Source organism: Neodiprion lecontei, chromosome 4 (assembly GCF_021901455.1).
Source record: "Neodiprion lecontei isolate iyNeoLeco1 chromosome 4, iyNeoLeco1.1, whole genome shotgun sequence".
NCBI lineage: Eukaryota > Metazoa > Arthropoda > Insecta > Hymenoptera > Diprionidae > Neodiprion > Neodiprion lecontei.
In genome coordinates this window covers 1,004,450-1,030,261 of record NC_060263.1, presented here as the reverse complement: position 1 = coordinate 1,030,261, position 25,812 = coordinate 1,004,450, and the positions used below count along the sequence as shown (strand labels likewise).

The following is a 25,812-nucleotide window of genomic DNA, read 5'->3' as shown; positions in this document are numbered from 1 at the left end:
TTTCCCTTAATTAGCCTCATTAATTTCTCTGCACATTCTTCCTTCACTCTGCCGTACAATACGGAGTCTACGTTACAGGGCGTAATCATCGCCTACCGCATGCGTCGATCTGCAATGATCGTTCATCCGGCGTTTCATTCCAGCTCGGAATCAATTTCCGAAAGAAGCAAGAACGGACGTAGAAAAAAATAATAAAAATAAAAATGAAAAGAAAAACAAAAAAATTTCCAAGGGAAAAGAACGGTACGGTAAGAAAAAAGTAAAAAATGATTGAGTCTCGGTCGCTGATTCGGTGTTGCGAAAAAATTGACCCAAATATTTCCGTGTGTATTGCCGCGAAGAGGAGGGAATTTCGCCAAGTACTCACCGCCATTCAATCATCGCCTCTCGTCTGTCGCCCGGTTTCTTTTTCTCCTTTTATTACCTCTGTCACTGCCTTTTCACTCCACTTCACCCCCTTACCTCTCGCCTTCTTCGCCATCACGCGTCTCACCCCCTATTCTGCGTACTCCCTTCGCTCTGTTCTATCCGTTGTTCTTTTCATTTTTCGAAAGAGAAATAAGAAACCGCCAATATCTTTCTCTTTGCCGGTCTATGTTTCTATTAACTATTTTCAAAAATTGATACAGCAGGAGCTGAACGGGGTGACTTCATCGCGGGGAAGGGCTCGAGTCTGGGTAAGACGTCGGTAAGTGTGTCGGTAATAGGAATCTGTATCCAGAACCGGCCTTGAATTACTAATTAAGCTTGTTCCACACGTACGCCGAATGAGCAACGCCGATACGATACGGTGCTGTACGGCATAGCCAAGAAGAAGAAGAAGAAGAAGAAGAAGATGGCGAAAAGAAGATGAGGAGAAGAGGTTAAACTAAAACCGGCGCAGGGGGAGGAAAAGAAGAAAAGGCCGGAGAAGGGCACAATGCGCTCATCGTCAGACTCGGCACGGTCATCCCGACGAAGTAATTCCGCAGGTCAGCGAAGAGGGCTTCCTTCTCCAGCCTCTGGGAATCCCCGAAAATAGAAGCTACTGTACCTCTGGCGTAGATAAATTAGCGGCAACATCTTGAGCCCGAGTTTATTGTGTACATGTGTATTGTACACCCGCACACAAGGGTAGCGCCAAATGTGTCGAGACCTTTTATACCAGTTTCTACCCTGCTGCTTTTTCTCTTTCGGTTTTAGTTTCCCTCGTCGTGAGGGGCGACAAATTCTCTATACGACAAACGATCGGCCGATTTCTCAGGTTTTAGTCAATTCGTCGTTGCTTCTGTTGCTTTTATTTTCAATTAGGAAGATAATTTATACACGCTTCTGGTCTAGGGTAGCGTATCCTTCGAAGCGGCGCAGAGCACCGTTGTTTTCGAATTCATTTCACGTACGGAGTTATTCCGCGGATGACCAACCGCAAACAAACGCGTCAAAGGATATAACTGATAACGAGTGCCTACGAGGAGCGATCGGAACGCGAGCCAACGGATGCTCGAGTCGAGGGGAAAATAAATAAACGAACGAATGCATGCGTGCGCGCGGAACGAGTAAGTAAACAAGTGGGAATAAACAATTCGATAATTGATTCTGGACGATAAAATTCGGAAAAATAATTTCTACCAGCTCGGTCGCAGTGCTCAAAATTATTAATTTGGTTCATTTTGTATAATTGCTCCGTCAAAAGGAAAAGTTGACGATTTATTTGTTGAGTTGCCTGTAATATTGACCAGTTAACGATGTTTCAGGACTACATATATTCTCATTGATTCAACTAACCGCATTTTCCCGTAAAACATTCAAACAAGCTTCGCTCGCCTTTCAAGATGAAATGAATTTTTGAATAAATAGATTGGTAAAAAGAAGAAAACATGACAAATAAAAAAAAAAAAAAAAAAACAAACGCGAGCATCGCATAAATCGAAGGAAAAAGTGAAGAGAGGACACGCTGCAAAATTGAATAGCGTCGACTGCTGCACTGCGGGAATCGAATCAAAGCCGGCGCATTGTGAGTTATATTTCTGTGTAGTAGCCGCTTGGAGTTTTTATGCTAAATCCGGGAAATCTGTTTGTGCGATATCCCGCAGGCTGCGGCCGTCATCCCCCTCAACTTTATCCCTGCAACCACGCGTGGAGCTCAAAGAGCTTCGACTGAAAACCCGCCGGATAGGTGTATGCATATATATACGATATATGCGCTATATCGTGTATGTAACCCGCCTATAGAGCGCGAAGCTCCCGCTGCACTCGGCGAAGGAAACGATAATCCTGCATCGTGCGTAGTTTTTCCGTCAGTCGTTGCATACTATTATTTTTCTTTGAGGATCCGTTAACGCAACGCTTCGTCGTTATCATTGTTTGGACGCGCGAAGAGTGGATTCGTTGAATTTATCACACATCATCTATCTGTCTATCATCAGATTGTTCACCTTGAGTACAATTTGCGAAACAATTATAAATCGAACGAAATACACGTTTTCACTTGAAAAGATTAATTATTATAGACGGATTTTTTCATAAAATTAACGACTTGTAAAAACTCGAGAGCTGATATTGAATTATTTTTATTGATGTAATATTCTTGGTGATATTTTTTCAATCTATAATGACTGGAAAATAACGAAGAGACGAATTTGTCACGCACACGATTTTATGACTAATTTAGGTATACTCGTTTCGCCGGAATTCCGCGAGAATCGCGGTCTGACCAGACACTGACTCGTACTACTTGGATCCAGCGTTTAGCCCGCCTTCTGACATACCTCGCAATCATACTGCAATATAAAGCAATTCCGATCGATTGATAATTTGTTTTCAAGACACCTGTACGACAATTTTTCTGAAAATCGATACCAACGCGTGTTGGAATTATCGAAGAATAGAAGAATGTCCGCTCAAATAGTTGTTCGCAGACTATTTTTAGTGAAACTATAATTTACTAAAGTCACGATTACCGATCGATTGCGTTATTATAGACATTGCGATGTCTCCTTGTTTGCTACAAAGATTTATTTTAACTTGGTCGTTATAAATAATTGGATGAGGTTATTTTCCACGTATCGCTGCACGCATACGGTGGAATTCTCAAGTGAGAAACTAGCGGTCTAGGTTGCTCTGCTCCGTACATAATAGGCATAGTAATTAACACCGATGAAAAGAGCCGTAGAAACGTACGTAATTCCACGCAGATATTATACCTGTACGTATAATCCGAATGCGAAACAGACCGAGGATAGTTTAACGAGTTTGTTTGTCGGTTCGTTTGTTATTCTCTACTAGGCGAGGGAGGCTGGGCGGACCAACTTTCAGCGATGCGTTTATTTGACTTCGCTGCATCACATTGTTCGCGAATTTCCGCGAAATCGGAATCTGCATGAGCTGTTTATAAAACTGTACTTTTTTAGATGTTTTTTTTCCGTTTTTTTTTTTTTTTTTGTTTTCTGTTGTCAATAAGATCGAAGATTCTGAATAAATTTTATAGAAAACAACGCGACTCCACTTAGAAAGGAAAAGTAATGCGAAAACAATTTTCAGTTCAAGGTTTCAATCATTCGTGTTCGTTACATCGAACATGCAGCCGGAGACGGTAGAGAATTACACCGACTGATTATTGAATCGAGGGGTAAATTACGGAGGGTGGAATTTCGCGATGCAGTTCATCGGAGTCCCAAATGCATGCGGATGCAAACCGCGGAATTTCGGACGTACACGCCGAATATCTACGGGAATAATCGTTCTCACTCCACCGATTGTAACGAACATTTCAGATCGAACGCGAGCTTCAAAGTGGTTGGCTTCGGATAAATGACGAGCGCTAATTGGCTACAATTCTAATTCTAATTCGGATTTATCGCCGCAACACGGGCAGCCAAATATGTGAAAATTTAATTGTGTAATTTTCATATTTCGATTTTCGTTGTTGATTTGCTGTGATGATATTTCTTTAAGCTGTTGGGTTATTAATTCGACCATCTTTGAAAGAATCTTTTCGACAACTTGTACTACAAATTTGGTTTGAATCGTTTTATTTACGGAATTTTATTTGAGACACGAGAAGCAGTCAAGATTTAGGAGGCTTGAAAGAAACTTAACCCTTGGAGTCACAGTAGCAAGTATTGTTACCAACTATTTTACATTCGTTGTTTGTACATTTAAAGAACCTTTCAACATATTTGTTTGCGCTTTTGTGCTATTTCTAACAGTACAGTTGTAGGTTTTCAATACTCGAGAGTAATTTTTGCGACATAATGTAAATTATTATTGTTAGAAACAAACTGATTGACTAAAATTGTGAAAATTGAAGAAATAATTCACTTCCGAGAAAGTTACCCCTTTACACGTATACTTGTTTTACATAAATTATAAGTTTTTGGGGTCGCTGATTACGAATCTGAAATCGAATTTGAAAAATACAAAATGGCAGATTAAACATGGCCGACGAAAATTTCGAATTCGATCGAATCCGGAGAAAAAACTCTGTCCAGGCGTTTTGGGGTCACTGATTGCGATTTTGAAATCAGATTCTGAAAATTCTGTACATCGTTTTCTGTGAACAGAGTCTTTTGACCGTATTCGATCAAATTTGAAATTTTCGTCCGCCATATCGGATGCGTTATCTTGAATTTTCAAAATCTGATTTCAGATTCGTAATCAGTGAGACCAAAAACCATAGAATACTGTCTTGTTATAAAAATTGACCCAGCGAAGTGATACGCGTGTCAAAGGGTTAATCAATCCATCTCGATCAATCTTGATTCGCGATGGATCCCAATCCCCGGACATATAGGCGGACCGACGTCATCAAGGACAATGGCGTCCCGGTGACAGGATCAAAGGTAATTCACCGAATTCAATACCAGATTCACCCTTGTTATCCCGAAGGACGAAGTCTCGGTCCCTGATGGCGAAGCGGCAATTATACCGCGGCCCCATCCGACCTCATTCTTAGGAATCGAACCCGCCCAGGAATCAATGCGGCGATTATGCGGGGAATTCGACCGTCAGGTGTTTTGACCCTTCGCTTGGCCCTAAAGACGCCGTTCGACTAAATCTCAACCATCCAACTGACCGGAAAAAATGAACGCGAGGGGCACAAAATTTTTTTGGTCGATTGAGAAAACATTTTGGTGAGGTATAAACGAACATCGCTAATTTTTTTTTTGCGGACAGTCGAACATTCAGTGGAGTATCCATCGAAATGTTACGTTCATAAACAAGAAGAGAGTGCAATTGGAAAAGAGCTAAGAACAAAAATCTCTCATAATGAACCGTTGAAAAATTAATTTTCAAACGAACTAAACTATCGTGGAATGAAATCGAACGGATCTGCCAGTTTTTTTCTTCTTTCTCCTAATCTTGAAACGATTTGAAATGTCAGATCGATACTTAAACCTTTGTTTATATTGTTGGTATGTTCTTTCTGTGCATATAAGTAGATTTGTCGAATACAATCTTGCACGACGAATTAAACAAAAAAAAAAAAAATAAAATAAATAAAAAATTTATCGATCTTGAACGAAGCAACTTCTTTCTTCGAGGCTGTAAATTGAGCAGAGACGAGTGGCCGAAATCGAGGATTTCACGAAGTTAAATGGGGGGCGAAACGGGCGGGCTGAGAACGATATTGAAATTGGCAATATCGGGTCGCCGCGATCCGCCCCGGACGCAGCATTCTCGGAGGATATTTCTGGGGCGTGAAACGCCGCCTCGCCGCCGCGTTACCGGAAACGGGTCTGCAGTAAGGAGGGAGAAACGCGGGAGGGGGAGGAGGAGGATTCAAACTTAATTAGCCATCCACGGCGGTGGATTCACCTTCAGGAATCGTCCCGCGATTGGAAAATTTACTGTTAAGGGATTTTTAAGCGAGTTGAGAAGGAAGAAGGAAAAAAAAGAAAAAAAAAAAAACAACGGAGACGCGCCGAGTTTCGAGCCGCGAAACTTTGCTCCCGCGCTTTAAAGCTCCGCTCCACTCCGTATACCTCCGACTCTCGACTGATTAATGAATTCGAGCCTTCTCTGCCCCATTTTAGCAGCGGCCAACAATCTTTTAAGTGCGACGAAACAATCGCCACTCAACCGCACCGCCTCGACTAATTAATATACTAATTAGCCCTCTCGACGTGATTAACGGCCTCGTTTCCAATTTTGACCTAAATCTAACCAATTTTTGTTTCAATTTTCCCCCCCGGATAATCAAACTATACCAAAAGTCAGATTACTATAATAATCTGAAATCGATCAATGAATCAGAACTCTACATTTTCTTCGTCAAATATTCGCTATCGGAAAATACCGGTGTGAAAAAGAATAAATCATCTTATAAAACTTACAGGCGGATGTGAGAGAGAGGGAAAGAAAAATAAAAAAAAGAAACTTGAGTGCGAAGCGAAGGAAGAAATAATAAACAATGAGAAAAAAAACAAAAAAACCACGTGCGTGTAATTCTCGCCTCGAACTTTCCACTTTCCGCTTTCCGCGAATTATTGTAGCCTGCAAGGCGTGTGTGAATAATTTCGTTACATCTACCATGAATAGTGATTTCATGCAATTATATTCGTAACACGTTTATACGAGGCGGAGTGCAGCAGAGGCGTTAGGTACCTACTTCCTGCACGTTTTCACGCCGACTTACCCCGGCGATATAATTCTCATTCACTGTCCCTGTTTACATTAATAATATTGCGTCATCATCACCATAATAATCGTACAATTTATAGTCCAAAGGTTTACCCTGTGCATTAACATTGGCTGTTATCTCCCTCTCTCTCTCTCTGCCCTCTCTCTCCGTCGTCGTTCTCGCGTTACGAGTATACGCCCAATTATTCACGCCTCGATCGTCTCCGCCATACAGTTCGGCAAATATTGTTGTATACGCGCTGATTTTACGCTGCAGGATCAGGTGAAATTTGCGGCCTCTTATTTGTTTCATCAGTTATTACGGAAGTTGAACAAATTTCGAATGTTGATGTGTTGCTGACGAAAATTTTTGAAAAATCTGTGCAACTTTGCGAACTTTATATGAACGAAGACGTCCTGCAAATATCGAGTTGCGATATCAGTAATCGTTATTCCCGTAGAATAAGCAGCAAAAAAAAGTTAACAAAAGCAAATATTCGGAACGGTCATGAAATAAATAGGTGTACAATTTCTTTTTAAAAATTGATTACCCAACTCGAAAGAAGACGAAAAAAAAAGAAATAATAATAATAATAACCCCATCGCAAGCATTGAGAGAATAAAAAAAAAAGTTGAAACTCGCGAGCGAAATAACTTGAGAAGAATAATTATGAAATGAGAGAAAAGTGAATACTGAAAAGAGACAGAAAAAAAGTAAGCTCAAAGAATTTTTGGATCTTTGTTCCTGATTCTACGGTTGTATAAAGTATCATGCCTATGATATAAGAAAGTTACAAAATAAGCTGCTCTTTGTCGTGATTGTTATAAAACTCGGAGACGGGAGCGTAAAGTCAAAATGAAGAAGCGACCCTCTCGCACTTAATTTCGACCCCTTGTACATCTATAGCTATACATGAATACAGAACTAAAGGGTTGACACGCGGAACTCGCGAAGCACTTAACTAGTTCCCGCCTTTATTAAAGGCGAGGCGGGCCCCCACCCCTCTCTTTTTTCTCTCTCTTTTGCTCACTCGCCGCAAACTTTTCGTAACTCACATTCCCCCCACCCCCCAACCTCTGCCTCCGTAAAATCTCAAGGAAATCTGAGGACGACACGTCGAATGCAACGCAACCGTGCCAGGCAATCTCCGTTCCCCTATTTGGGAAAAACTTCGTCAGGTAAAAGTGAACGAAAGGAAAAACGCGTAGGACGTAGGTTTTCAACCGTACAATTTTTTCCCTCGTTCAGCAACAATATTGCTTTTAGGTTAGATTGAAATTCGTCAAATTCAAACTCTGATCTTAAACGGTGATCGCGATATTTGCTTGAAAAAAAAAAACCCGCAAAATGACACAATCACATTCGAGAATTTCATTTCATTTCTCATGCAGCTTTTGCGCAGAGATTCTTCGAGGGATTTTGTGGCCGTCCAAAATCGACCTCACGACTATAACAAGGGTGTGCCAAGGTACCTCGCCACTTCCTTCAGTTGGGGGGGGGGGGGGGGGCTTAACACCTCCGGAATTTCCTGTTCTCCCAAAGTGGCGCGATAAAATACAAGAAGAAGAAGGCAGAAAAAAAAAGAAGAAATTATTGTCGAACGGTCGCCAGATTTCGGAGGATTTGGCACTCAAAACGAGGAGAACATCCGACCTCAGAGTATAAAAATTCACGATAGCGTAAGGAGCTTGCGATTTTCATCAGTGAGAACGAGAGAAAAAAAAATAAAAAAATTTTATTCGATCAAAAAAGCTGCTCTCGAGTTTTATATAACGTGCCCGAACTTTTGAAGATACAATCTGCGAATTTTTAATTACATTAGGTGACGCTGGTTCTTTGACTTTCGTTCTTTTTCTTCACTTCAATTCGTCTCTTATAATTTCCGTGCGATATGCGAAAGCCGTGGGAGTTGAAACGCGGCAGGTAACAGGGATAATAATTCGTCCGGCGACCGCGGACCGTCAATAACTCGGTGATCTTTATTGGCGAAGTAAGCCACGGACGCAAATAGGACTTGGAAACGCTTCGCTGGGAGTATAACAAAGCTTTAGGGGCGCGGAAAAGGGCCTCGTTTTCTCTCGCGTTTTCGCTGGGGGAGGAGGGAGGTGGTGGTGTAGCCTTCCATCCTTCCTTCCTCCTCTCTCTTTCTCTTTCTCTCTCTCTCGCACTTTATTCAAGATTTAAAGGCTTAGGGGCCAAGATATTGTTACGGTTACTGTTACTGTTACTGTTACGAGTTTCGAGTCGGCGAGGAGGCGGCAATAATTCCCCACCACCCCTACGCCCGGTGAAAATAATATTAATTACTGTGTCGTTAGGCGTCAACGGAACTTGGATTTCCTGCCTTCGCTACTGAGCTGAGGGAGGGAGGGGGGGGGGGGGGGGGGGAGGAAACGGGAGAACGAAATATTCTGCAACGGACATGTTGATTTCATATTATAGATAGCCCTAATTTTTATAACAGTATTGATTTCTACCTAATGACCCTCAGTTTTCGAATCTGCTTGGCAAACACAGTTATAATTCTGCCTGTAAGATTGTCAAATACGTACGATACACAATGTTATATTTAAAAAAATAAAAGATATATACGTATGCTATATTCAACATTCTCTTTCGTCAATTTCAAAGAATAATATCTAGCCGCAACTGCAGGATCGAGATTCTCGAACGAGCTGCGCAAAGACGAGTAAAGAAGTAGATCCTGGGTCAGGTAGTTCGTAAAAAGAGTGAATCGGGGAAGAATAAAAAAAAATAAGGCACCCCATTAGCCTACGCCTTCGTCTTTTATCCGGCGGACTGAGATATCGAATTTTCAAAACTAAATTCGAGTAGCAGCGATGAATGATGTCGCTCCTTTCAGAGTAACAGAAACGGGGGATTTCAATCCGGCGAACGAAGAAGTACCGCGCGCGGCAGGAAGTTGCAGAAGCGAGCGGGAGAAAAGTTGAATACTGGTGAAGGCTAAGTCGCGAACCGAACGTATCGAAGACGGGTGAAAAAGGGCGAATGGAAGGCTGAGAGTTTCCCTCCTAGGTTCTAGGCGTTCGTGCGGCTTCTAAGCTTCGGCAAGGGAACAGCCCTGCCGGGATCAAAGACCCCCCCCCCCCGCCTCACCCCTCACCCACCCCCAGCAAGCTCTAATCATCGCAAACACGACGATATCGCGATGCAGCCGAGAAACGTCGACGATAATCCTGTTACTCGCATTAACGTAGAACGGCGTCATTCGGTCTGTATGCAACATCTTTTTAGAGACAAGAGATGCCCTAAGTAGGCCAGCCTCTATTGGCTTAGAAGACCGTCGCGTCGGGAATATTGTATTACGTACTCTTATACTTTTCACTCCCATACGCCTTTCATCGATATTAATATTGTTATTGTTATTATCCATTCAGAGAAGGATTTATTGATTTTTGGACGACGAAGAATAAAGTATCGAAGACTGCATGTATCTAATAAATATAAAGCGTGACTTGATATCCAGATCGTTGAAAGTAAGAAATGAAACAATGAAAATAGAAAGTCGAACAGAACAGTGCTTTAATGTACACTATCTACTGTTCCTTTTTACTACATACGCATACTTATGAAACGGAAAAAAAAAAAACATTTGGTTTTCAAAATGAAATATTTTTACGCAAGATTCATAGCGGGACCCCGTTTTTTCTCCTATTTTCCTTTTCATCATTTTTACTATTTTTCAAATCGTTTTTTCTATCTTCATACCTCTTCCCACATATACGTACATCGGTCGCATGATGGTCGTTAAGTGTCGGAAACGACAATATACACGTATAGAATGTACAGCCGTGAAAGTGCCGGAGACGCGTTGAAGTTGTCGCAACCGATATTTCGTTCTGCGTTTGACGCGCTTGCGAGAACGTCGATGAGAAAGGAAGAGGCTGGATGAAAAATGACAATAAAAAAAAAAGAAAGAAAAAGCGTAATAGAAAATTTAGTGCACTCACCAACATCCTGGGAACCGCCCCAAGTGCCGAGTTGAGCCTGTCGCGCCAACCTGGATAGAGCATCGACGTAAACTCGGGAAGCAGCGGCGGCTCCTGAAAAAAAAAGAACAAAAAAAAATAAATAAATTTCCGCATTAGTTGTCTTTCTATAATTAGAGCTTTGGGAAGGTTATATTTCTTCTGTGAAAAGTTTCGCTCGATAATAGACATCACCGAAAGCCTCTGCTAAGCCGCGACGGATCTTCTTTTGTGCCAACTACGAGATTAGAAATTTGATGATGAGAAGAGGGAACGCGTAACGTCCGAAGGACGAAGGGGAGGAGAAGCGTCGGAGCCGTAACACGATCCGTATCTTTTCTTTCCCAGGCTACAAGTCTCGGGGTGAGCGAGAGAGATGTGAAGCGAAGAAAAGAAAGAAACAAAGTACTTCTGCACCTTCTCTTCTTCCTTCGCGTCATCCACGTTCGACCCACGCGACGTTCTGAACGCGCGAACGGATAGACAGTTGGACATGTGAGTCGATCGTGTATACCGTACGTATATTATCTGTAGCACGTCACGTTCGGCAAAAGCAGCGTCTCGTAGACGCGAGATGAGAGAAGGAAAGAATGAGAGTGAAGGGGAAAGGAGGGATGGTTTTTTTATAGCTTCTGCCACCTACCACCTACACCCTCACCCTTTTTCCTTTTCGTATTCCACGTATACGAAGAACGAAACTGCGGAGATCGAGTCTAAGAGTGAGGGAGGGGGGAGGGAGAGAAAGCTGGTTTCGCGAAAGCTAAAAAAGACGCGAAAAGCACAGACCGACTCTTTTCACGGAGGCAGAAAAAAAGCTCGCACATAGACACAGACGCGTACGCGGTTCGTGCAACGAGCTTTCAGAAACTCGCGTCTTTGCCGAGCCCGAGAAAAATGCAGTCCCGGATAATTCATCCGTTGCATGAATCGGTCTGAAAAAGTTAGTTTTTTGAATGACGAAGAGAAAAAAAAAAAAAAAAGAACAAACTGCAACTGCGCATAGCCGGATTAATTTCACGGCTTAGAATTAGACCGGGATTGGGAAAGTGATGTATAATTATAGCGGAGGGCTAAGAATGTGCCGCAGTTTTCAATTAGTGGTTTGGAACGAACCGAGCTTGCGATCCTTGGGACTTAAAGCCTCGAAAAAAAGCGCGCGAGGTTCCAGTGAGAATAGAAGAGCGTTCTTCCAACTTTGCTCTCAGCCGGCTGGCGGCTATAACCCCCGAAAATTCCTCAGCGAAGACAAAAGGTGAGCATTAGTCGAGCACTTCGCTCGAATACTAATGCAGCCGAGGCCAGAGCCAAGAGAGCCAAGAGAGCCAAGAGAGCCAAGAGGGTAGCTGCCGTAGCTGCGTACCCTAAGTCCCGCTTAAGAGTTTCTCGCCTTCCGTTTCCTCGACTCGTCTGATCCCGGCAGCCAGCGTTTCTTCGGGTTATTCACAGCCGCTGATCCCCGGCCCTGAATCGCCGGTGAGATAGAGCCTCGCGTTCCCCGCATCGGACCGTGGATCCTGTCACTCGCCAGGGGTGATCCGGAGTTCAGTTAAAGTAGGTGGCACGTTTCTTGGTTCAATTCCGAGTATCCTCCCCGCTGACTAATAGCCTGTCGCCTTTCGCGATGTTAATTGTCATTGCCGCCAGTTGTCAGTAATCGCGTTGCCCGGTTTCATCTCACGCTCGCCTCGCTTCGCCGCCCCTCGCCGCGACTCTTCTTAATATCCGGAGTCAATTTTGAATTCGAAGAAGTGCTTGGTAATGCCTGCAAGGGCTGGAAACCCCCCAAATTTTTTTCACGCACAGGCGAGTATGGCGTATGGTGATATTTACTTTGGAAACTGATTTATACCCGCGGATCATGGTCGCGAGTGTTTTCCGACGATCAGAGTTAGAGGCGTTGGTTGCACCTCTCTTTCAATTTTTTGTCTTCCACGTGATATGTGACGTAAATATTTGAAATTCCGAATTTGAAAAACTTCCGACAGCGCCAAATTCCCAATTTTTTGTTAGCGAAACTTAAGGTATAGAAATCAAACTTTGACAAAACAGAAAAGTTTTGAACGGTCCGAAACCTGACGCTCAACGTTCCGAATAGACACAAAACCGAAAGGGCGTAACTTCGACGAGTCAAAGTTCCGAAAGTGCGAGAATGAGAAAATACAAAGATCACAAACATCGAAATTCCGAATGATCAAAGTTTTTCAGTTCTCTTAATTTCTGGCTCGGTGAAATTTCACCACTCTGATCTTTCTTTGTTTTCGATTTTCGATATTTTTACGCTCGGAATCAGTCCCTTTCGGAACTTTCGACATCCCGAACGTGAACCCCGCCCCGATATTCTCGCTTCAAATACTCGAGCATGTCCGGATCGCGGGATTAATTCGTTGGTCGGAAGGTGGCAGAGTGCGGTGCCAAACGAAACCAGCGTATCAAAACCGATGATCTATCGAAGCGGCGGGACAATTCGATCGGCAAACAAAAGCCGCGGCTATCCCATACCTCGATTATAACAGTCGGGGAGGAGGCGGGTGTAAAAGCGGGATGTTTGCGGCGAGAGAACATGGGATAGAAATGAAATTGGATTGGTGAATGAAAGAGGAGTCGAGCTTCTGGTCTAATCAATCGAAAGGGTGGCAAAATTCGTACCGCAGAAAGGAAGTGCGGCAAGCCGTGGGAATCGCCACTCTTCCCAATCCCGTCCCTTCACCGCTTCACTGTGTACCTAACTCACATTCGGATGGAACGGATCGCCTCGCTTTCTCTACGGTAGAACAGCTCGCGACTGTCTCTGCATGTTACACGGAAACGTGTCAAACGCCGTTTCACTCTGTCCATGTGGGTAAAAATTACAAAAAATAATCCATCATTTTTCAAACCCGATCAACACACAGCCTCGATTATTTTTCCTAACGATCGGTCTCTGCTTTTTACTCCCACGAAGGACGCGACACGATATCAATTTATGCGGTTAAAGTATCAACGATATTACCATTGTCTTACTTACTAAGTACCTGTTTGATGTAATGAGTGAAAGATGAATAAACATTTTTACCTGAAATTGAAAAATATTCTCAACGAAACTATAAATTATCGAAAAACTTTTCCATCATTGAGACTACATTCAATCGAAACCGTCTCCGATTATTTTTTTTTTTTTTTTTTTTTGGACTCGATTGATCGATGCATCGATTATTCATAGCTTAGTGGTCATCGCTAGATATTAGTAAACGCATCGATGAACGAGGTTTCAGTTTTTACGAACGTTGAAAATACGTGCCGTGTGATGATCGATAATCGTCAAAGAGAAGAGCACCGTGCGCGGGAGAACTTAATTTTCCATTGTCGATACAAACCGGAATGAAATTTCAATGGAAATTGAATTGCAATCCAAGTAGGTAAGGGTCTGTTTATTTACCCATCCACTCCGTGCCTCGCCTCGTCTCACCTCGCAATTCCCTTATCTTACTTTACGATTACTTACAGGATTGACTTCACTTCTCTCTCGTGTTGTGTGTGTGTGTGTATGAGAGAGAATCATAAGCGCAGAACCACAGCTAAATCCCCGTTTCCTACCAACCCGAACAACGTCTACTTATTCTCCGCTCCTCGCACAAACTAACTTCTCTAGATATATTCCACCGTATATTCTTCTTCAAACTAATCCAGTTTCTTTGGACTCAAATTACGCAAGTTACCTCGAAGCAGTTGCAGCTTAGCAGAACTTTGCATGATCGATTAAAACCACTTTCGGGCAATCTGGTTTCATCCTCGTACCTCAGACCGAGGAACTGCAAAAAGCACAATTTGCTTCTGCTTTTCACCCATACCCAAGATATTACACTCCCCTCGAAAAATGTACTGCTGATGCAACACGGGAGTAATCGTTTCAATTACCACCCTCCTACACATTGCACCGAAGTGTCATTATGACGAATAGAAAAATTAATAAAAAAGAAAAGAGATAAAAATAAAAAAATGTATAAAAATTACCCTGCAACAGCATTACGCATAATTTGCATGAAATAGCCATTCCGCATTTATTCCGCAAGCTTACGACTGCTTCCAGCCCTCCGTCTGCAGCCGCCACTTTGTACCCACTAAATAAATTCGCAGCACCCTCACAGTCAACGGATTAAAATGTTTTTCCCAACAGCGCAACGCCGTCACTGAAATTAAATTTGGAAATACAGATCCGCGCTGATGAACCGCGACGATACGACCAACGTAACGCTGAGACAAACGAATTGGAAAGAAACGACCGATATCTTGTGTAGAATTGATTCGCCGCGGGATTTAAAGCAAAAATTAAAGAGCCTTCCATGCGTGAAAATGAACGAGTCAATGAGTTCGAGAAATATTGTCAACCCCTGGGGGGATAAACGGAACGGTTCGAGACCATAGAGTTCGTTGCGACATCTGCAGCAGCAGCGGCAACGAAGGCTTGAATACGTGATGCAAAATCCCGAGTGATGTAGGCATCATCGAGAACCGTGTCAACTCGAGCGGTAAATATATATACGTTTTACATATAGCTGTAGAGTTGTGTGCGAAAAGAATTTGCTAAATACCCGATGCATATCAATCAAACATCGGCGGGTGGAATAATAATCCCGGTTTTATCAGTTTTTCCATATTTTTTTCCTTCATCTCTTTTCATTCTGTCAAACATCCACGCTGCGTCAGGTGTGATCCACCAATCAAAAAAAATAAGTTCTTAAATCAAAAACAATTGCAATGAATATAAAAGAAACGAACATACTGAAAATAAATTAAAATTTTATCAAACCGGGAGTTTTGCGAAAAGAAACACGCGTGGAAAAGTTTTGGAAAATAAATCCAAGCAATCTTTCGCAACGCCGCGCATAACGGGTAAATGGGTAAATAATAAAGGGTTCCTCTTAGGTTAAAAAAGGCAGCGAGGCTATATTAAATAAGAATGAAATTAAAAGGAAAAGTTGGAAAAAAAAAAGAAACGAAATTAGTAAAAGGGAAAATCTCTCGACTCCTCACAGGCGGCGAAGCGTTACTCGGCTTCACTCACTTCCGACTTCGTACCCTCTTTTCACCCCTTTTCGTCCCTCGGCTCTACCGACTCAGGGACCAACGCAAGCTATCCACGTTGAACCGCAGCTCGGCAGTTACGCCAGAATTGTGTTGGGCCTACAACCGAAGTAACAAGGTACAAGCCTATTAAGCCATCCAAAACTTAAGTTAATCCCTCCATGACTGTTCAAACTTTCGAGCGGCAACACGGAGCCCCTCTTCTCTTCACTTCTCTTCTCTTCTCTTCTCTTCTCTTCTCTTCTTCTCCACCTTCCGTCTAATTAACTCACGACTATAAATCAGATTTGTGTCAGCCTTATTCGACACACCTAACATTCGCGTCAGAGAAAGCCTCCCGTCTCCTTCTCTCTCTTCTTAGGTACTTTCCGCTCTCCCGCTCTCCGTCTTGTGTTTCGCGACTCGCACTTCGCAAATCAAGGGGTTGAAACACCGGCACGTGCCGTTGATTGGGAAGTGGTAATTAAGCGCGGTAAATAACCGTCGACTCAACGCGTCTCGTACATCGGGATCTGCACACACGGTAAAGAGATTCAGAAAATTATTTTATCGCCTCGTACCTGCTAACAAGAATCGCTTCTTTTTCTCCTTTTCCTGGAAGTCATTTTTCGCGCCACTTTATGCGCACAAAAGCTGCTACGCAACGGGCACTGCTATTATCGAGGCAAACAAGGCCAACAATGGGCCAACAATGGATTCGGGCAACAAGGATTATGCTATGAATTTCGGGCTGATTGATGTCCGCTACCAAAGTTCCGGTCGGTGCTCCTGAATTTTAAGGGGTAGAGAAAAACTTCCTCCCCAACAACTTACACGGAGCCAACTCGACCCCCTTTTCGTCGGAAAAACTCCGCGCCTAGTTCGTGAAATAACAATTCACTTTTCCACCGCACAAAGAGAGCCGGGGAATATTAATCCCCATTTTCTCTCCCTGCAGCAGTTCTCGCTTATCGCGTCCCGGACGCAATTCGACCGCCTGCAAAGCAGGACTGAAACAATGTCCGCTGTAATCTGGCAGACTCCCGCACTCCTCTCCTTTTCTTCTTTGCGTAATGATCCAGGGTAGATTCTCAAGCATCCATTTCACCATGCCTTGATGTACCTCATTGTCGGCAGGAACAGAAGTCCTTCGTCGGTAGCGAGTTTTTTTTCCACGGATTTACCGATTTACCCTCAGCTAGAAACTTGTTTATGTCTGTATAGTATGAGTATTGGGGTGGTTTTGTTTTAAACTTTTTTTATCCGACGTACCCCTCGAAAAGTTAGCTTTTAACCTCGAACGAAGCTTCGTGAAACCGTAACTCGGTAGCGAAATTCTAAAATGTGACTTTAAACCGAAATACCTCGACAACTATGCAAGTTGGGATGCTGTTTTTGCTTTTTTTGCTTTCAGAAAAAAAATCCGCTCTAATAAGTACACATTCAAGAACACGAGACAAAGTTCGGATTTTTTGACGCGGAAGCCAACGCCGAGGATTCAACGTCGTAGCTGATCACAACAGCTCATGCCCGATCATTAGGTAACAATAATCGAGCTCGGCACGCATCGTTGTTACTTTCATCTCAACAGTCACGTCGTCATTCGCGAAGGGTCGAAAACTTGTCCAAGCGATCGTCGTGACGCTGCCTTAATTGCCCCTCGCATCAAGGGGTCGTAAGCGCAGGTGCAGATGTCCGTGTTTCATCTCCCTGTGCTTATGGCAGTTCACTCGTCAACCTGCGGCCCAACATCGCGTTGTACTACGCATGCTTAATGCGCCTTGTTCCCCGGTAACATCCTGTGTAATAACAAAGACTCAAACTTGCATTACTACTTCCGACATTGAGGGATTCGTACAGAGCGAACGAGGACCGAGGTTAGTCCAGCGTCTAAAGTTGGAAAAACCGGTGACAACCGGACGTTCGGTGAAGCGAAACGAGTTCCATAATCCTGCGAAACTTGTCTCGCACCGATACGCGATACCCGATCCCCAAAAAATGATGAAAGCCGAAGTAGGTATTTGGGACGGCCGGATCAAGTTACCCAAGTCTGAAGTTTCAGTCTTCCGGATCAAGGCAACGAATCCTGCGGCAGCGAACGAGCGAGCCGGAATCTTTACACCAATCGAAACAATGGAGTGATATCTTTGAATTCCACGCGCGTCATACAACCACGTCGTGGCTCGTCCTGCACCGCTAGATTTAATTAAGGTTCACCCGATATCCTCTATCCCATCGTAGCAAGCCGCAGAATCCCGAAGCGGCACACGCCTCGTGCCTTCCAACCACCACGTATAACCCACACGTACGGATAACCGGGGCGGAGTGGAGGGAGATTGAGACGGAGGAAGGGAGAGAACATCCGCGGTGGGTATTCAAAAGGCGGATTTACCAACGCCGTTCTCTACAACCTGTCGCAGACATTCCTAATACCGGACAGTATCACCGCGATTCGGAACCGGGGGTGACCTACGCAACAAATGCGATTAGACGACAAGAATGTTCCCCGTCGTTGTCACCGTCATCGGTGGTTTGTAACCTGAAATTTCCCAGTCCGCATCCTCGGTGCTCACCGTGCAGCAGCGAGAGAAATTATTCGGAGAATGAAATTCAAAGTAACATCGACGGAACGTCCGATCCGCACAGGCGGCGGATATTGGAACAGGTATTCCGGGGTGCGAGCAAATCCGGAAGCCCCAACGGCACATGGAAGCCGTATACGTGAGAGTCGCAGGCAACATGCCTAGAGATTATTGGAGTGTGCTTCTATTACCGGTTACGTGCCTTCCATTTTTCCTCCGTTATTCGAGGTTCGCTTCATTGCCGGCGAAGAGACTGCCGAGCAAATATCATAACGCTCCTCAAACTTGTTCCAGATACACGCGGCGAAACGATGCCCTGAGTCAGCATGGACGTCTACGGTATGTAAGCATGGTTAGAACCAATTAATCAGGTTAGGTATCCGCGTTTCTCGAGTTCCCGGATCGTCCGTGCGAGTGAGATTTTGTTTCGTCCGGTCTCGATCGGGGGAAGGAACTGAGGCGAGGTTGGGCGGAATGGAGTATATTAGCACTCTGAGTGATCGCTTGTGTTTCCAAATCACTTTGGCCAAGTCACAGTCGCAGCGCGTCGCTGCGCCGCGTGGAACTTTCTTCTTTTGAGTCAACTTTTTCGATCTAAGGAAATTGCCGGCACCATTAGGGCTAGGCTGAGGGTTGTCCCTTAACCCCCGAGCAATATCATCGTGTCGTTCCTTTCCTCCCTTTCTTCCCTTCTCCCCGCAACGAACCCTTAAACTCTTCCTAACCTGCCCTGGATCCGAGGCCATCATTTCACCCAAAATCACTTCACTCTCTCCTGGCCGTATCTCCTTCTTCATCGCGACCTATTCCAACCTCCCCCCTCCGCAACATCAAGAAAGCATCACCCGTCCCCGGCACTTTTCTCATTCGCTGCACTCTGCCCGGATCATCGCCACGTAAATTGGCGTCCTTCCTCCCCCTCTGGAAAGTCGGAATTTTATCCGAGTTTCAGAAAGTCCAATAGCATTTCAATGACAGATGTTCCGAGAGGTCGAGATAGCTTATCTCCTTTAGCCCATGTTTCGATGGTACTGAGAGTGAAACCTCAAGACCGACTGTGCCAATTACCTTTCCATCTTGTCCTCTCTCCTCCTCTATTTCCTAGCGTTTTCTACTTTCAGATTAGGGTCACCGAAGAGAACCCACGCCATTGTTCGGAAATTTAGCCGACGCTGTCCGACCGCGTAGAGTTAAGCGACTCGCGAAATGGACAAGAAAATCGCGGTGTTAGTCGGTCTTATAATCGGAGCACTAATGGGTAGCCGTAGTAATGGTAATAACGGCGACAGGAATTCCCTGGCAATTACCGGAAAAGATCAAGAACCTTTTGCCATGCCATAGCCGAGGGGTGAGAATCCCACATCGTAGGAGTGGGCGGAGAGAATGTCCTGGATTATGCCGACGCGAATGGGTAAGAGAGGCGATTCGCCTCTTAAGCTCTAGCGAAAGGAGCCGATAGTCATCCTAATCCGAAAGTGATACATCGATCAATATTACGCAGTGAAAAACTTTCAGCATCCAGTGATCCAGCAAGCTGTTACCGAGTTACAAAGCAAGTCCTCACTTTGTGTCAAACTCGCGTTAGGCACGTCGTGCGTGGCTGCTCGACTGTGTGTTTGAGCATGTGGTCAGGACCTTTACCAGGTTAGGCATCCCTACATCCCCTTTATTTCTCTCTTGACTTTTCAACGGAGCTGAAAATCCTCAAAGACTGAAAAGTATCTCCAAAATATTCCAATTTTGCCGCATGAATTGACCATTTTCGTTCGTAACACACAAGAAATCGGCAAACGGATGTTAGAAATTTCGAATCTTCATAACTACCTGCCAACGCGCCTCGGGAATATTCCAACTACATTCGTACCTGCATAATTAATTTCTGTTGAGCCACGTAGTTCGCGTCGAAAGGTTCGCCTGTGCTTGCGGAGGAGAAACGTAGTCTGCGAGTGTCTGCAGCAGCCAGCCCGGATATCTGCCTACGGTATAAATGCCCCTAAACGAGGGCCATCACCCCCTAATGCCAGCAATTCCCGACAGAGAGATAGAGATAGATAGATAGATAGATAGATAGAGAGAGAGAGAGAGAGAAGAGAGGATCTGGACGACTGTCCGATCGTGCCGCGGCTTCGCCATACATACACACACCCTTCGGAATGGGTATCTATGTATATCTGTACGGTGAACAGGAAACTGCCACGCACGGTTCTGCAGAGCGGAAAGGACAACGGTGACCAGAACAGTGCCATTCCCAGCAGATATAGAGACACGCAGCGTTATCTGGTTGCGCAATTTTACGCGAAGAGATAAGGGAACTCGCGAAATGATAAGCCGAGCACGATATTGAAGTAGTTCTCATACATTCATGGTCTGTTTCACCCAAGATATGGTGGCTACGACCATTGTCACCGTTACGATGAGTCATTCGTACCAGCTTATCTCGATTTTAACCGAAGATTGAAGTCAATTTTCACCACATATGTACCCAGTATATTTTCCTCCTACGTTTTTCGAGCTGGGAAGCTGCTTGGTCGCATTTATAAACCGCAATCGCAAAACGCGGCAGCGCAGTGTCCGTATTGTCTGGAACTGCAGAGGAGAATGCGGCATGCGGGCGACGCCACGTAGTCAATGCATCGTTACTGGACATTGGCTAGAGTGAGAGCGAGAGAGATAGAGAGAGAGAGAGAGGGAGAGAGAGGAACGTTGATTCCCTCGGGTTGTTATTCAAGTGACACAAAACATGACAATTATCCAACCCTAAACAAGAATTGACCGTCACAGTCACGGCAGTGCGATGATGGCTTTCGCGTTCCCGTGCGATTGTCGATGGTGTTTGTGAGAGCGGATCGCGGTTGAATTTTTAAATGCGGTTTAAGCAACGCCCCTACTACGTAAATCAAATAAGAACGTAGTCAAATAGAAGTAGCGTGCAGGATGAATGAGTTTTACTGTTTCCCACTCTGCGCCAAAAGACGTCGAAGAATCAACGTCTAGTCAATACCTCGTAGTCGACATTTTCAATCTATTTGCACAGTTCAATAGATCCAATTTTACAATCCACATTTTTTTTTTCTTCTTCTTACCAATGTTTAGTCACAAATTTTTCTAAAACTGTAAATGGAAATGTTACAATTTCAATAAGTTTATAACAATTGAAAGTGGAACGGCATCTACGAAGATTAATTCTATTATATAATACAACGAAAACGTGGCACAAAGGCTTGACGAAATCCGTTATTAAAATATCTACCTCCTTTTTCACTAACAAATTACGGAACCTGTTTGTTCAGCAATAAAGAAAAGTAAAAGCTAAGTAAAGCCAAAAAACTGATATTGTTTAAAGCAAAATACTAGTATAGAAAAAATTGTCAAATTGAACTTGTAAATGAACATTTATATGTAGAGAAGGTGTATTTTAATCTTGCGAATGAATGAATGATTAAGCATAATTAATATTTACAATTTTATTCATACGAGTTTATAACACCTCTGATTTATTCGTTTATTAACCAAAAAGAAAATATGTACAGTTTAGCTAAAAAGAAAGAAATTCAATCAAAATCGATAATAAAACAAAATTGATTAATTGTACATCTATAAATGTATGTCTAAACAATTTTCTTTATAGTTTGAACCTTGTATCCTTAGTAACAAGTTTTCTTGTTTTTTTTTTTTTTTTGTCAACGGAATATTTCGAGATGACAGACAACAACCGTTAGAAATTAATGATTGATATTAATCGAATCCATTAGCCCGAGGCTATTAACCGACTACTCCGCTGCTTCTGAAGTATATAATAATATAATACAGCTGCAAACCATTACAGTACACTTATAAGGTGAACAGCGGAATATACTCTTCGTGACGAAATTTCAGTCTAAGGCTTCTCTCACCCAGTTAGTGGCAGCCACTGACTGCAAGGCATTGCGGAGGAATTTTCTCGCGTTTGAAAAATCGAGGCTAATCGGAAACCTGAGCCGAGAAGAAGCCGCAAAAGCGGCTATGATATACGAGTATACTATAAATTACCAACTTCAAACTGTTTCCGATCATCACGTGCGTTGCAAAGACTGTGCGTCACGTTTCGATGAATTTTCGAAAGAAACCCCGATGATGGAACTGACAATGAACCTTATTGTCAGACAACGATGAGTGGATTCCTCGATTTCAATTTCACCCTGCTCGGCACTTTAGGCACTCTGTATCTTCCTCTATCGATATACTCCCTATCCCGCTCTCGTTCCAGTAATCAACCGCCCATTTCACACGTGAGGAGAGCGAAGAGAATCATGGCGAGCAGTTTCGCCTGTCAGGGACCTTGGCTTTTAGCAACTGGATCACAGCTCACACAGAGTTTCCAATTCGTCGTCAATACCGATGATCGTCATTGAATTTGATAGGTGAGGATTAATTTCCGTGCACGGAAACCGGAGATTCACATGCACGTTCAATGATCGTGATTAATGTTGACGACGGGTGTGTCCATTAACACGATAAACTTCATGAAATATGACCTGTCTTGTTTCGAAATTGTATTACGGATGTATTGCGGACACGTGCTTATGCGATCTATAGGCAAATGTCTTCAAGTATAGGCGTTAAACTACGTGAACCACATTTTTATTACTCATATATGTAAAATAGAACTGACAACGTTCGCGATTTCAATCAGATTTATGCTACTTCATCTTCCTCTTCGACCGGCAATAATAATGATAAGGATCCACCGATGATGAGAATGTAAACGATGCTGACAACGAGCGATGCTCAAGGATCAATTGATAAGTTCAACGAGTTAGCCAGAAATTTCTTACACCGACAGCATACTTGAAATTCGATATATACCGTATATCAAATACAAAAAAAAAAAAAAAAATTACTCACCGAAATTCTTTTCCAAACCTGTTTTTACATCAACACTTACAGACGATTGAGTCAAACTAAATCTGTATTTTTCCTTAATCAAAAGATGGAGAATAAAATGTAGTGATATAATTAGAATAGACGAGATTTAATTAATGGAGTAGCGTTTTTAACTCACAATATATACACTTCGCAGAAAGTGCATTCTACACTTGTATACAAAACAATTTGCGTAACACTCAATCTTCGTGGTTTTAGCATAGTCTGACTAATTACCGCGGCCACTTAGCGAAAACAATCGAGCAAATGAAAAAGAGAAAAGACGAAATAACGGACGTAAGAGTTGAGCGAAATGGCAATTGAACGTGGAGGGGAGGTGAAGTACCAACGTGACAATGCCATTCCGAGTTTATAATATGAATAATATAATGCTAGCAACAATTTTCATAATTAATTAATTAATTCATGAATTCGTTTCTTTAATTTTTCACATCAGAAACGAGAACTATGAGCAAACTGTCGGAACTTTGCGACCGAAACGAATTAGCCGTAGCAACCTGAGGTAGAAAATTTCTTAAAAAATAAGCTGGTAAAAAGGTGCGGAAGAGTGGTAAAAATATAAACATTTGAAAATGCGTCTGGCTGCGAGGGAATCGAGAGAAATGCAAGGTGAAGAATTACATCTCGCTTACTGCCGTTCCAGCTACGTTTTCAGGCACACAAATGAAGCATATAAATTCCGGTGAAAATACCCGAGAGTGGAATACTCAAGACATTAAACTTCTCGAAGGCGAAGAGTAAAGTAGAAAGATGGCGAAATGCAGGCTGCACTTTCCGCCGGTATTCCGCAGCCCCGCTCACCGTTCCTCTCGACTTTTCACCCTCCGCTATCCGCACCACCGTTCTTGCAAATGTTCTTAAGAATTCCTTGCCGCCGCATATAAGCTGCGGCACACGGCAAACGCGAATAGTTTAATCTTGTTGAGAAACGGTGAGCGGGGAGGAATTAAACAACGCAACGGTAGAAAGGAAGAAACATTGATAAGAATTACGACGAGCTTAATTCAGCGATAAACTTTTCCTTCTCAACTTATGCATGTGTAAATTGAGTAGCAATTTTATCATACCATACCACGCCTTTTGGAACTTCCCTACCGAGTTCCGGTATCACGAGGCTTCGTTTGAGGCTAAAAACTAACTTTTCTGAGGGTACGTTAGGAGGAAAAAAAAGTTAAAGAGAAAAGACCCACCCTAATACGTACATTGACTTTCTTTTGGCTAAAAGTTGTTTTTTTTCCATTTAATCCGCCAAATTAAAATGCTCGAACAACGAAGGCATTTTTTTTTTTCTTTCACAATGCAGCCACCACGGACAAAGTTGAACGCGCGTTTTCGCCTCAGCCCGGGGGCCGCACGAGATTCGATCGTGAAATTTTGTATACATGCATACATAACGTGGAACTTCGGTGGTTTGGCATATCTATCTTGGCAGCGTGCAGCGCATGGTTTTAGCAATGTAGATGGGGGACGAAAGCCGGTTGCCGCAGGAGTACAGAAGTCAGATCGCGGCGTAGAGAGAGACGGATAGACAGATAGACGGACAGTGAGAGGGAGAGGGAGAGAGGAGGGGTGAAAGCTCCAATTTGCAATGTAAATACTTCAAAGCGTTTCCCGTTCCGTGATTGTTTTGACAGCGGGGTAAGAGGGGTGGGAAAAAAATTCCCCACCGCCTCTCAGGTGGCGCCGCCGTATAATTAGCCTTTTGAATAATTTATATGTCACTGCACATCGCGAATGGTTTCTATATACGTATACACGTATGTACAATACACAGTATTTCACCTAATTATATGCATGCAATGACGGATTTTTATTTTTTTTTTGCACTTCCACTTCCTTTTTCCTCGTCAACTCTTTTTCAACCATTCGCTGTGCGATTCTACGCAGACTTTCTTTCCGTTGTTACGTTTTATTTTTACCACTATCGTGGCGTTGGATAATTGATGTAAAAAAATTGATTCAAAACGTAAACGGTTCAATAAAGAATCGAATAATTTTTTTTTTTTTTTACATGTGGCCGATTCCCTTATTGACAAATCGTGAACCGTGCATCTCTATCAGAACTCTTCTCCTTCTTCTTCTTCTTCTTATTCTTTTAGTACTTTTCTTCTTATAACTGCGATACGTTTGGCGCAGCACCAACACACTCATACACGTGCATACGTCTATACATACACATTATTGAGTGGAAAAATTAATCAGGATAAATTCTCCCTCCGTGTGCATCTGGAAAAAGATGCGAGATAGAACAGAGACAAGACGCCGACTCGGTCGTAACTACCATGACTAATATGGGGGATTAGATCATCCCTCGTTCTCTTATTTCACCCATACTTGTGGTATTACGTGCCATTTATCACCGCGTAAATCGAGCAAAATTATACATCTTTTCTATATCTGTCTCTGCAGATGAATTGGGATTCCAATTGAAATGAAAGTAAAAAAATAAAATAAAAAATTGACAAACAAACATGGAAAGAAAACAACAGCAACGAACAAGGTCAAACTAAAATAATGGTCAACAGCGATAAAAGATCGTAGACGTGGAATCTGGAAGATGGAAGGAAATTCCATGGGGTGGACGGGGAGGGGCAAGATCGTAAAGTCCCGCGTATTACGAAGACGATCGTGGAATTTCAAATGCAAGGATCAGGGATGGGGGGATAAATGCACCGCT

General features: G+C 43.2%; 1 protein-coding gene across 4 annotated transcripts in view; it reads right to left on the bottom strand.

Moving 5' to 3' along the window:
• LOC107221175 (zinc finger CCCH domain-containing protein 13) overlaps positions 1-25,812 on the bottom strand; it is a 116,333-nt gene that overhangs the window by 34,874 nt on the left and 55,647 nt on the right. For all 4 annotated transcript variants that reach the window (XM_046736340.1, XM_046736338.1, XM_015660087.2 and 1 more), the window contains exon 4: positions 10,573-10,665. In XM_046736340.1, coding sequence (XP_046592296.1) covers positions 10,573-10,665 — 93 coding nt within the window. The remainder of the gene's footprint in view (positions 1-10,572; positions 10,666-25,812) is intronic.